This window comes from Chionomys nivalis, chromosome 5, assembly GCF_950005125.1.
Source record: "Chionomys nivalis chromosome 5, mChiNiv1.1, whole genome shotgun sequence".
Lineage (NCBI taxonomy): Eukaryota > Metazoa > Chordata > Mammalia > Rodentia > Cricetidae > Chionomys > Chionomys nivalis.
In genome coordinates this window covers 20197189-20211564 of record NC_080090.1, presented here as the reverse complement: position 1 = coordinate 20211564, position 14376 = coordinate 20197189, and the positions used below count along the sequence as shown (strand labels likewise).

The following is a 14376-nucleotide window of genomic DNA, read 5'->3' as shown; positions in this document are numbered from 1 at the left end:
AGACTCTAGCCTGTGTCAAGTTGACATAAAACTAACCACCACAGTACCAGAGTTGGTAGAATCTATCATCTAAATGCCACACATATAATGAGAAAGTTATTGCTCGGGGTTGATCTCAGATATATATGATCTCTGATTTTTCCATTTTCTTTCTGGATCTCAGGGAGAAGTTGTTACGAGTGAGCTCCCAGGACTATGGGAGAGACCTTCAGAGTGTTCAGAACTTACTGAAGAAACACAAACGCCTAGAGGGAGAGCTGGTGGCACATGAACCTGCTGTCCAGGTAGGAACTGAATGCCAGACCTAAAGAGACACAAATCACCTAAAAGCAGTTCTTCATATCATAGTTAGATAAATCAATACAGTAAAATGCAAAAGCAGTGTTCAGACATAGCTATTCCTCATTCAGTTCAAGGAAATTCTTCTCTTGGGCATATTCTGTGCCCTCTGAATAGAAGGTTCTAGACAGGATGCCAACTTCTTTCTTAGAAAGATTAATTCAGACACTGATGAACAGTCACTGACAATTGGGATGTGGATTGAGATGCCTGTAAAAGATAACTCTGATTCAGAACTGGCAGCAGAGACCCACGTGACTGTGAATAACCCATAAGGAAGAACAAGTAGAGTAGCCTACTGGGTTTCGGGATGTTTGTCAATATATTTAGAAACACTTAGCATAGAAGATATTGCTCTAGCTTTCTTCATTTTGCCAGTATCCCAGGACCTACCCGAGTCCCAGGAGCTCATGGATAATCTGGCATTAGGAAAGACTAGATCCTTTGCCATGAATTATAACCAAATGAGAGGAGGAGATTCTGGAATAGTATCATGTGGAATATGTGTTCTTCAGAATGTCCTGGATACGGCAGAGAGCCTGAGAGACAAGGCTGCTGTGGGGAAGGAGGAGATCCAGGAGCGGCTGGCTCAGTTTGTTCAACATTGGGAAAAGCTCAAAGAGTTGGCCAAGACCAGGTGAGGTGGACAATAGAAATCCCAATGAGGCTCCTGTGTTTGGGAAATTAGACTGGTGTTTGGAAGACACTTATCTTTCAGCCCAATATGGTCTATAGACCGAAATCTATTTTAGTAATTCTGGCACAAACACAAAGTTCTCCATGAACTTGTCCTTTGGTGGCTATGGACAGACATTTCTCTCTGGAGAATAAGAGGAATTTACCAGAATGGAGAGATGGCTCAGCAGCTAAGAACACTTGATGCTCCTGCAGACAACCCAAGTTCAGTTCTCAGCATCTGTAATTGAATGCTTGACAAACATTTGTAATTCCAGTTCCAGGGAATCCAGTACAGTCTGCTGACTGACAGTCACCAGCATGTGTGTGGTGACTTAGTTAATATTTCTACTGCCCTCATAAAGCGAAGCAACTTGGAGTAGAAAGAGTTTATTTTGGCTTGCAGTTCCATGTCACATTCCATCACTAAGGGAAGAAAAAGCAGGAACTCAAGCAGTGCAGGAACCTGATGCAGAGGCTATAGGAGATGCGGCTTACTAGCTTGCTCCCCATGATTTGCTCAGCATGCTTTCATATAGCACCTTGGACGACCAGCCTAGCATTAGTACTCAGGCATATATGTTACAAGGAGGCCACTTGTTGGTTCCCTGCTGCCTACCAGCAAAGTTTCAACACATCTGTCTCTGGCAGCAGCTCCATGGCTTCTCTTCACTCTGCCTCCTTTCTCCCAGCATTCAGCTTAGTTTTCCCTGCCTAGCTCTGTTCCTTTATAGCTCTGCTATAGGCTCAAAGCAGTTCCTTGATTTATAAATGATAATCACAACATAAAGAGGGAAATCCCACATCACATATACACATGCACATTACTAAAAAAATTAAATATTTTTAAAAGCAAGGATCTTTTCTGGATCTTATCTTTCATCAAATAAGAGGAAAGACAGTGCTTGTTATTGAGAATCTCTGCCTCACTGTGGAGTGTCCATGGCCCTGAAACTTTTGTTTGTGTGGGATTTCCTTCTTTTGTCAAAGTTTCAATGCTATTGCAAAATAAAATTCAAGGGTACTAGGCTCTCCTGTGTCATGGGAGATCAGCACCACTGGCCAATAGGGAGGATGTAGATTGTGTTCTTGCCCAACTAAGCTGTGCCTGTCCTTAGAACCAGTGATTTTATGGGGTGGGATTATGCTACCCCACTGTAGCTACACAGTGTACCTGCTCCTTCATACTCCTGTTGGGATGACCACCTTGTTACAGAGGGGACCAGTTGGAAGAGTCTCTTCAGTATCTGCAATTCATGGAGAACGCAGAGGAAGAGGAAGCATGGCTGAGTGAAAAGGATGCGATGGTCAGCCGGGGGGATTCTGGAGACACACTGGCTGCTACTCAGGTAAAGAAAAGGCAGAATGAGTCAACTGCGTCATCTCTTTCATTAAGAAAATGATATTTTCACCTGTTAAAATTAAAGACTGTCTCCTGGGTTAGAGAAATGTGAAGGCTTCCGCTAATTTTGAATATGATAAAGTAAGATCTGGCTTGTCTCAAGTCATGGAGCCAAACAGGGATGAAAGCAGACTTCAGAACTTAGCCTGTGAACTGTCTACATAGAAGATATGGTGAGAGACCTTTCCTTATAGGCATAGACTTTACAGTGAGTCCATAGATAGATAGATAGATAGATAGATAGATAGATAGATAGATAGATAGATAGATAGATAGATAGGGAGATAGATAGGGAGATAGATAGGGAGATAGATAGGGAGATAGATAGATAGATAGATAGATAGATAGATAGATAGATAGATAGATAGATAGATAGATAGATAGATAGATAGATAGGGAGATAGATAGATAGATAGATAGATAGATAGATAGATAGATAGATAGATAGATAGATAGATAGATAGATAGATAGATTTAAAGACATCCTTTTAAGTTACGTTTATTGGACTTTTGGAATAAAGAAATTAATGAGTTCTGGGTGTGATCTTTAGTTAATGTATATTTTGGCAACTGTAGAGAAACCTTCACAGAACAATAATGTTCTCATGACATTGAATGTGTTTCATAGCCTTACATACACAGACTTTGCTATGAGCTCTGTGTGTAGATGGTTCATGTCTATGTGAGGTCGTAAAGGAAGACATAGAATTGCAGGAAAGCATTTAAATTCTGAGGGGCAAATGACTCCAATTATCAGCATTTTAGTTCAAAACATATTTTGTAACATGTCTTGTGCAAGCTCTAGCATTTTAATGTTCCATATCAATTACTCCCAAAGGCTTCTCTTTTTAAAACTTAAGCTTTATTAATCATTTTTGGGTTTTGGTTCTGTGAGACAGAGATTGTTCATGTAACAGTGGCTTCCCCAAACTCATGTCAGTCTTAATGCAGCCTCCCAAGTGCTTAGCGTCTAACTGTGCACTATCAAAGTCTGATTTTGAAAATCAAAGGTTTACATACTTTAGAATTAATAATTCAGAGAAACTATATATCATTTTTTGAACATCATCTAATTGTGTATACATTTTAAAATAGCTGCAATATAGTATCATAATATTCACACTTTCAAGATGATCATCACAAAGGCCCCCTACGTTTCTCTTCTATAACTGTCACCAATTCTTTCCACCTCAAACTGCTATTCTTGATGTTTTGGTTATGAATCAAGCTTCTAATAGTTGACCCATCTCTTTGACCCTCTAACTGATATTAACTCTTTCAATCTTCTCTCTAGAAAACAGGTAGGTAGATAGGTAGATAGATGATAGACAGATAGATAACTAGGGAGATAATAGATGTGGATGATATATATGCAGATAACTCTTTCATCTTGGAAAATAAAAATAGGGCCTACCACTTACTCGGAATGTGCTCTATCACAACTGTATTCCCAACCATTTTATTTTAATTTTGAGATAAGTTTTTATAAAGTTGCCCATGTTGGTATTAAATCCACTGTCAGCCCAAGAAGGCCTTCAACATATAATCCATCTGCCTAGACTCCCAAGTAGCTGGAAGTACAGTCTTATGACACCATATCTGACCCTCGATTACATTTGCGTAGTTTTGTCATTTCAAGAATGCCTGAGCATTATAGTTCACATCTGCAATTTCAGCTCTTGGAAGGCTGAGGCAAGATAAGTATTATGAGTTCAAATCCATTTGGGGCTAGATGAGTTGCTGTTTTGATACATGAAACCATAGGCTGAAGAGTCGCTGTTTTAAAACAACAACAGAATGGATGTGAAAACATAGGAGATAGATATTCATAACTCTTGAAGATGTTTGGAGTTTTATACAGCATAGAAATTAGTACATGTTGTTATGTGCAACAAACCTCATTCCTTTTATTCCTGAGTAGCTTTAATGTAGCAATGTAGTACAGCTTAACCACTCTTCTGGGTTGGGTTGTTGTACTTTTTGCCTATTTTGAAAAGGTCTATTTTAAAATGGTTGCACAATTTTTGAGCGCATGTAAGTGGATGTTTTCAGAGACAAATGCTCAGGAGTTGGATGGCTGGACTCTGTATATGTTAACACCTGCTTAGTTTTGCAACAACAACAAATTAAGCTCAGCTGTTTTCCAGCATGGTTGATCATTTAACACTCTTATCAACAGTGCATAAGTGATGCAGTTTCTCCACGTACTCACCAGCATTGTATGTCGTCATTGTTTTTACTTTATTCTAGGCAGTGGACAATGATATAGTGCTGAGGTTTTAATGGGCATTTCCTTAACGGTAGTTTTTTGTTTAAGAACTACATATTTTCCACAGTGAAATGTCTCTTCCCACCTTGTATCCATTTCTACATGGATAACTTCCTTGTTTTGGTAATAGCATTTCATATGAAATATGTCATTTTAATAAAACTATACATACACAAAATATTATTGGTGAATATAGGTACAGGGTGTATCAAAATTCTCATTCTCTTTGTTTTATGGAAACTTGTGATGAATCATTAGCAGCAGGATATTTTCCCTTCTTCGTTCCCAGTAACTGCCATCCTACTCTGAGGCTGTGCATTTTCCCTACACATTAAGTCACACAGAATGCCTTTAAATAACTGGCTGACATCTTACTTGGCACAATTATACAGTGTTGATCTTTTGCCATTATGAATTATAAAGTTTTCTCTCTCATAATTTCATAAGGATAAACTGTTCTATCTTATGTGTGTATCAAAGTCTATACTACATTTTTATCTCTACATCTGACTAGAGGTTCTCAATCTTCCTAATGCTGCCACCCTTTAATGCAGTTCTTCATTTTGTGATGATGCCAACCATAAAATTATTTTCATTTCGTAGCTACTTTGTAACTATAATTTTGCTACTGTTATAAATCATGATGTAATTATTTTATTATGCAGGATATCAACCCCTGTGGAAGGGTTGTTCGGCCCCATGGCAGTTGCCACCCAGAAATTGAAAATCACTACTCTAGACTTTCAGATTGCTTTTCACATGTAAATGTGTGAGTTGGGATGAACACTGCACTGAACATAAAAAGGCCAATGTCTTTTCAAAGCCCTGGTGATATACAATAAATGTACTTCTGAATGATATAGACATTTTACTTAAATTTTCTTGAGCAATATCAATAACATTTCTCAAAGCAGTTTAGTCTACATCTCTGCCAACATCATATCATGGCTCCAAGGCTCCAAATCCTTGGTAACACATTTTGCCTTTTGCTTTTGTCAGTCACCATCCTCCTAGGCATGAGGCAATAGATACCCCATGTGCTTTAAATTCCATTCCTTCCTGAACAGTCATCATGAATAGATATGCTATACACCTGTGAGCTATTTATGTCTTCTTTGAAGAAGTTTTATTCAGATTGTTATCTTATTTTTAAACCATTGAGCATTTCTTTTTAATATTCCTGTCATTTATTTCTCTACTTACTTATTTCAGTGGGGAGTTAAAGCAGTTCGTTGGATATTTTGGAAATTAACCCCCATAAGATAAATGGTTTATCATCATTCTGCAGGTGTTGCTTGAGCTCTGTTGATTGGTCCCGTGGCTGCACAGAGCTTTGGAGTTTGATGTGGTTTTTCCTACTTCTCTACTTGTGGCTCCTGTGTCTGCTTTTGTTGTAAAACGCATGCAGCAACTGCCAAAGCAAGTGTCTGTATGTGTTCTCTGGGTGTGGGTGAAATTCTTTTCATCATTATATTTAAGTCTTTAATAGACTTGACCTGAATTTTTAAGACTATTATTTAAAATAATGAACTGATCTATTTCTTTTTTATAGTGAAAATGGGTTTTTTAGGGCTTAAAAACATAAGAAGTACATTACCATTAATATTCTGTCTTGAAAGTGGAATTTCATTAGATTTTTCCAGTTAGAATCTTTTAGAGCTTATCTGTTTCTTATGCAGTGGTAGATACTGGATTTCAATTAACATTTGTTGAAGAGACTATACTATCTTTGTGGTGTATTTTTGAGACTACTACAGACCAGTTGACTGCATGTTTTATTTCTATTCTGTGGACTTATGTCTTTCCTCTTGCCAGTATCATATTGTTTTCATTACTATAGTTTTGTGACATGCTTTTGAATCATGGCATTTGATCTCCAGTACTAGTCTCCTTCTGAGGCTTGGTTTGATTCTTGTTAGTCTTTACTATTTCCAACTGAGTGTTAGAATTGATTTTCTTATTTCTGTAAAACCTGAATTCCTAAGAATTTTGATAAGAATTATATTGAATATGTAGATCTCTTCATATTATATGTGGATTTAACAATTTTTGTTCTTCTAATGTAAAAAAAAGTGGGAAGTTTATTTATTTTCATTGTTTATAACTTCTTACATCAGTGTTATCTAAATTTCAATGTATACGTTTTTGATTCTCTTGGTTCAATTTATGATCAGGAATTTCTTTGTTTTTCTATGAGATTTATATAAGAAATAATTTCTAAATTCATCTTTCATGTAGTTCATTATTAATATATAGAAATGAGGTGTTTATGTGTTACTTTCTATTTTGATTTTTTTCTATTAGATTTGTTGGTTTCACAGTTTCTATGAAGTATAGAGTTTTTAACATGCTACAGCTTTTGATTTTTCAAGCAAACTATTTTCATTATTCTCTTCTTATTTAGATCATCTTATTTCTTTTTTCTAATTGTATTGGCTATTACTTCCAGAACTGTGTTGGATAAAAGTACCACAAGTGAATATTCTTTTTTTAATTGAAAAAATTTTCACCTCTTCCCCACCTCCCATTTCCCTCCCCCCTGCTTCTCTCCCTTTCCCCCCACTCCTTTTCCCCTCCCTCTCCAGTCTGAAGAGCAGTCAGGGTTCCCTGCCCTGTGGGAAGTCCAAGGTCCTCCCCCCTCCATCCAGGTCTAGGAAGGTGAACATCCAAACAGGCTAGGCTCCCACAAAGCCAGTTCATGCAGTAGGATCAAAACCCAGTGCCATTGTTTTTTGCTTCTCATCAGCCCTCGTTGTTTGCCATGTTCAGAGAGTCTGGTTTTATCCCGTGCTTTTTCAGTCCCAGTCCAGCTGGCCTTGGTGAGCTCCCAATAGATCGGCCCCACTGTCACAGTGGGTGGGTACACCCCTCGCGGTCCTGACTTCCTTGCTCATGTTCTCCCTCCTTCTGCTCCTCATTTGGACCTTGGGAGCTCAGTCTGGTGCTCCAATGTGGGTCTCTGTCTCTATCTCCATCCATCACCAGATGAAGGTTCTATGGTGATATGCAAGATATTCATCAGTATGGCTATAGGATTGGGCCATTTCAGGTTCCCTCTCCTCAGTTGCCCAAGGAACTAACTGGGGACATCTCCCTGGACAACTGCGAGCCCCTCTAGAGTCAAGACTCTTGCCAAACCCAAGATGACTCCCTTAATTAGGATATATACTTCCCTGCTCCCATATCCACCCTTCCTTTATCCCAACCATTCCATTCCCCCAAGCTCCTCCCATCTTCCCCTTCTTACTTTTCTCTCCCCATTTCCCCTTACCCCATCCCACCCCACACCCAAGTTCTCAATTTTTGCCCAGCAATCTTGCCTACTTCCGATATCCAGGAGGATGACTATATGTTTTTCTTTGGGTTCACCTTCTTAATATTTAGCTTCTCTAGGATCACAAATTATAGGCTCGATGTCCTTTATTTATGGCTAGAAACCAATTATGAGTGAGTACATCCCATGTTCAACTTTTTGGGTCTGGGTTACCTCACTCAGGATGGTATTTTCTATTTCCATCCATTTGCATGCAAAATTTAAGAGAATTCTCAACCGAAGAAGTACAAATGGCCAAAAGACACTTAAGGTCAACCTCCTTAGCGATCAGGGAAATGCAAATCAAAACAACTTTGAGATACCATCTTACACCTGTCAAAATAGCTAAAATCAAAAACACCAATGATAGCCTTTACTGGAGAGGTTGTGGAGTAAGGGGTACACTCATCCATTGCTGGTGGGAATGCAAACTTGTCCAACCACTTTGGAAATCAGTGTGGTGATTTCTCAGGAAATTCGGGATCAACCTACCCCAGGACCCAGCAATACCACTTTTGGGAATATACCCAAGAGATGCCCTATCATACAACAAAAGTATATGCTCAACTATGTTCATAGCAGCATTGTTTGTAATAGCCAGAACCTGGAAACAACCTAGATGCCCTTCAATGAAAGAATGGATGAAGAAAGTATGGAATATATACATATTAGAGTACTACTCTGCGGTAAAAAACAATGACAAGTGAATATTCTTATCTTGTTCCTTATCTTAAAGGGAAAGTTTGTTTTAATTTTTATAAACTCTTTGGTACAACATTAGCTGTGTACACTTTAATATGTGGAATTTATTGTGTTGAGGTAATACACTGTTTCTATTTTGTCAAAAATTTTTATAGTGGAAAAATTCTGGAATTTTGTCAAGTGAGGGTTTTTTGGCACTGATTGAGGTCTGATGTGATTTTTCATTTCTTTTCTTAATGTGATGTATCCATTCGTTTATCTGCGTACCTGAGACATGTTGACATCTAAGTAGTGAATTCCACTTGTCCTCCTGTAAAAGCCTTTTGATTCCCCAGCATATTCAGTTTGCAGGCATTCTTTTGAAGAGTCTGCCTCTCAGTTAATCAAGAGTGTGCACAACATCTCATAGGTGGATAGATTACTGGAGATGTAAACCTACCGGAAGTAAGTCATTAAGAAATACAAAGTCTGGTCAGTAGTCAGCAATCAGAAAATGTCAGCACAGCAAAAGCCTCTCAGTTCTTCAAGAACCTTGGCCTGTAACTTTCTTTTGTTGTGGTGTCTTCATCTGACTCTGACAGCTGTAAGGCTTTCCTCATAAAAGAGTGAGAGATGTCCTTTTTTCTTAAATTTTCAACAGTTTAGGAATGGTTTGCATTATTTATTTTAGTGTTTGGTTGAATTAGCCAATGAAGACATCTGGTCCCAGGATTTGCTCTCCTGACATTTTCTGATTTCTGACTGCTGTCCAGACTTTGTATTTCTTAATGCCTTACTCCCGGTAGGTTACACTCCCAGGAATCATCTGTCTGTTCAATGGTGTGTGTTTTATTTTCATCTAATTGTTGGTAGTTATTTTTGAAGATCCTTTCTCTTTTGTGATATCAGCTTTCTTTTTCTTTATTTTATTTATATTTTAGTTTCTTACATGTCATTTGGAAATAGAAATGAAAACGTTAAAGAGTCTTTATTTCAAGCAATATTCACGGTATACACACACACAATTCAAAGTTAAAAAGCATTCAGTTTTACAATATGAGTTAACTTTCAAATCTCCATTACATTTTTTTCATAAATGATATAAAAATCACAATGTAACCTATATTATTTGAAAAGAAATAAGCATCTATTCTGATGCATAAGTACTTCATATGTTGAAATTTATTTTCAAGTTAGGAATTAGAAAAAGTATAGACATTATGTTTGTTTAATTAGCTTGCATTATTATGCTATATAGGAAAAATAAGTATTAATAAGTTGCCTATATGACAAGAGATTGACAGTGGTAGCAGTGGTAAATGGAGGTGATGAGGGCCAGCATAATATTTTTGAGGAAATTTCATAACAAGATAGAAGCACTATTCAGGCTCCATCCTCACTTCTCTTTCTATCCTGTCAGCTGCACAAATTGCCTCGTTTCCAGAAAGCAGTCTTCAACAAAGAAGGTTTGATATGAGATTCGATGACACTGTGTTCTCTTTAGGAATAGTTCTTAGTTTAGGGTGTTCTTAATATTTAATATTTCTCAAAGATGGAGGTTGACCATTCTTGAACATTATTGTCTTTGCTGATTTGTTCATGCAGAGTTTGCTAAAAAAGCATGAAGCTGTGGAGAATGACTTTGCTGTTCATAAGATCCGAGTACAAAATGTGTGTGCACAAGGGGAGGATATTATTAGTAAGGTGAGTTCTGAGGGGTTTGTGACCTTTTCTGAAAGCACTTGGTCCAAATACAGAAACAAGAACAGTGATGAAATTACCTATAGAAAGAAAAAAAAAGAATTATATGGAGATTCTTTTGAAATTACATGTAACTGTGTATCTCATAGATGGCTTTGAACTTGCTGTATAGACCAGGGTGGCCTTAAATCCACAGAACTCTGCCTGGCTCTGTTTCTGTCTCTGCCTCTGCTTCCTAAATGCTGGACTTGAAGAAGTGCTCAACCATGCTCAGCCCATAACACAGAATTTTATTAGCCTCTCCAAAGGCGAATTCAGTTGTTTTCTCCATCAGCCTGTTGCCCACTCAATTGGTATTTTCTGAAAATTAATTTTTAAAGTCCTTATATGTTCCCCTTTCAGATTTCCATAAAAATACATTGTTGAATCTTTTCCAATCACTGTAAATCTTAAAACTAGTTCTGACTACTATATTAGTTAGGATTTCCATTGCAGTGGTAAATACCAGGAGCAAAAGAGCTTGAGGAGTAAAGAGTTTAGTTCATTGTATGCTTCTAGTTAACAGCCCATCACTGAGGGAATTCCAGGCAGTAACTCAAGCAGGGCAGGAACTGGGAGGGGGAAACTGAAAAAGAGGCCATGAAGGAATGCTGCTTACTAGCTTGCCCCCCTTGGCTTTCTTAGCCTGTTTTCTGCCCACAATGACCTTGGCCCTCTCACACCTATCAGCAATCATCAATCAGTAAAATACCCCCACATACTTACCCACAGGGCAATTTGGGTGTGACATTTACTCAATTCAATTTACCTCTTCCCAAGTGACTCTAGCTTGTGTTGAGTTGACATAAAACTAGCCCATACATCCATAGAGTATCCCAAGAGCCTTAAATTCATTGTCTGCTAGATTTCTTGAGAAGAAGACAACATGAGAACCTCCTAATAATTTGCAAGTCTTTTTTTGCTTGTATTATCCTTACAACGTCTCATTGATCCCTTAAATGGAGATTACTCTGTGTCTTCCAGAAGCTTCATAAATTAAATCACACTTGAGTAAACAAATATGTCACTATTGTCCAAATGCTAAATGGAAATATTATTCTTGAATAATAACAGTAGACCTATAGTATAGTAGTTGGGGGTTTTGGAAAAGGAATTGAGAGCTTTTTACTGGTACCAAAGTATCACTTTTCTAGCCCCTCAGCATGTCTGCCTAACTCCTTCTTTCAACCTTGGTATCACAGGAGGAAACTCAAAACAAGGATAAGGTTTCTACCAAGATCCAAATTTTGAATGAAAACGCAACTTCTCTGGCCAAGGCGTTAGCTGCTTGGAAGTCACAACTGGATGATGACCATGCCTTCCAGCAGTTTAACTGGAAGGCAGATGTGGTGGAATCATGGATAGGTATGAGATGCTGGGGCTGCCATCCTTGATTCAAAGCATACTATTTGAAGAATGGTCTCTGGATTTTTTTATCTCAGGAAATGAGATAAACTACTCATTTTTAGTCGTTTTGGACACAATTACAAACATGTGTGCATGTGCACACATGCACACATACACAATGTTAGAGAATCAAGTGTTATAAACCCAGAGAACACAGTTGTTAGGGACTGGTAAATTCATGTATGATTCGGGAAGGAAAATCCTCCACAAAATCTCCTAGGAAAGAAATGGCATTATATGCTTATTTGTTGGTAATTCATGAACAATCTTCAATTTTTCTTTATTCCATGATTCAGTGTTTCTTCCGCACTTAGCAGTCTCAGTTTTATTCTAAGGACAGAGCCATTCTTCCCACTGCATGTGTATTCCAGAGTCACCTTTTCTGAGAAGGAGAGAGCATTCTCACTGACTACTACAAATAATCATCTAATATTCCCTCCTGACTCCTTGTTTTTTAGGTGAGAAGGAAGCAAGTCTGAAGACCAAGACCAACGGTGCAGACCTCACTGCCTTCCTCACACTCCTAGCAAAGCATGTGAGAGAAAGATGCCAGGGAGGCCAATATTTATAATTCAATTTGCATATAATGTGCTCTATCTATCTATCTATCTATCTATCTATCTATCTATCTATCTATCTATCTATCTATCTCCATCCCCTCGAGGCCTTGCTCAAGGTGTTTGTCATCTTGAATTTTGTCAAAGTCAGCTTTTGACTTTTTTAATTTTCTCCATTTGTGTATGCTACTAATTTCTGTAATTAGGCCATTTTGTTGCCATAATTAACTGTTCGATTAGGGCTGAGATGATGTCTCAGTGGGTAAATTACTTGCTTCACAAACGTGAGGACCTGAGATCAGACCCAGCACTAGCCCTGGGAGGCAGACAGAAAGATGTAGGAAATGTATGCTTCTGCGTTCAACAAGAGAATCTTCTCTCAGAAAAGACAATGTAGAGAAACGAGGAAAACACCTAATGTCAAACTATAGCCTCAGCATGGACATAGACACACACATATAAACACTCCCACACAGACAGAATACAAGAGTTCAATCTTCCAATAAGTGCACATATAGCTTGTTTTAAAAAGAGTATTTCGGTCCTAGTATAATGCTGTTAGTTCAAACAGTACAAGAAACAGGGTTTCTTGGCAAATGGAAAGATCATGGGAGGAAGGATGAGGTTATAAAGGAAGTAGGAAAGATACTGGAGCAACGCAAATCTCTCCAGTGCACATTGGTTCAAGTGGTCTAAGGACCTCTTGTTCAGTACTATCTCTTAAAGAACCCAAAGCATCATTATTGCATAGAGGATGAAGCCTTTCACATGGTGTCTTTAATAAATAATATATTTTTGAATACCATGCTACTTCCTGATTTATTGCTTTGTTGGAAAGGTAAATCTGATTACATTCAAGCGAATTAATTCACAAATTTCATTTGATGTTTAACACCTGCTCCACCAAACTCTCTACTTTTTGGTCATGAATTAAAAGGATACAAAATATATCCTCTGAGTAAAGATTTCCACACCTCATTTGCTCCTTTTCCTAAGCACTTTAAGTAGAGCATCTGCTTGGTAGATCCTGAAGTCAGCTCTCGGACGATCATGCCTAGCATCTGAGGTTGTTCATATAATTTCTGCTTGACTCCTAGGACACCACCTGCTCAGTTTTGGCATCTAAAGTGCCTTGATATTAAAATGCAGAGGAATAATGACTCTACAATCTTGCAATTCTTTTTCTATAGCATCTGCCAAACTGGATGCTCCAATTCCCCAGAATGGCTATTTCTGTCCTTTTAATGGCATGTGATTGCAAAGGCTCAAAGGTGCTGTCCTGTGAATGTCTCACCCTGCTCAGCTTATTCTTGGAAGGGAAAAGTGGAGTGTATATTGACATCGCTGCAATACCCTTCCTTTCAGGCATCATAGGCCCTCCATTTGTAACTACTTCAGTTATATTCTGAGTCTACTCAAATAATAAATGTTTTGATAATTTTGAAATTGATCTCAGAAGGGCTGGAGAGATGGCTCAGCAGTTAACAGTACTGACTACCCTTCCAGGTGACCTGGGTTTAATTGCCAGCTCCCACATGGTGGTAACAACTATTTGAAATTCCAGTTCAAAAAGACCTAATGCCTTCTTCAGGTCTCTGAAGGCATCCGTGCAGATAAAATACCACACACATAAATAATAAAATAGATAAAAATCAAATTTTTAATTATTCTCAAAGGGGAAATTAGTCTAAGGTGCTAGGCTTTAATCCCAGCACTTGAGAGACATAGACAGAAATAGGCAGAGGGAGGCAGATGAGGGCACATTGTTGACAGAGATTTCTGTCCCACTCAGTCCTGCAGCCATTCAATCCCACAGAAACACACAGAAGCTTACATTAATTATAAACTGGTTGGCCTATTAGTTCAAGCTTCTTATTAACTCTTATATCTTACATTAACTCATAATTCTTTTCTGTGTTAGCCACATGGTTTGGTACCTTTTGTCAGTGTGGCATCCTCATCATGCTTCCTCTGTGTCTCGACTGCAGACTGA

The 14376-nt window shown here is 38.1% G+C and overlaps 1 protein-coding gene across 1 annotated transcript in view; it reads left to right on the top strand.

Annotated features, from left to right (window-relative positions):
• Positions 1–14376, top strand: part of Spta1 (spectrin alpha, erythrocytic 1) — a 71891-nt gene that overhangs the window by 45370 nt on the left and 12145 nt on the right. Inside the window, exons 37-42 of the mRNA XM_057769928.1 lie at positions 164–284; positions 855–976; positions 2231–2363; positions 10285–10383; positions 11622–11784; positions 12285–12361. Of these exons, the coding sequence (XP_057625911.1) occupies positions 164–284; positions 855–976; positions 2231–2363; positions 10285–10383; positions 11622–11784; positions 12285–12361 (715 nt within the window). The remainder of the gene's footprint in view (positions 1–163; positions 285–854; positions 977–2230; positions 2364–10284; positions 10384–11621; positions 11785–12284; positions 12362–14376) is intronic.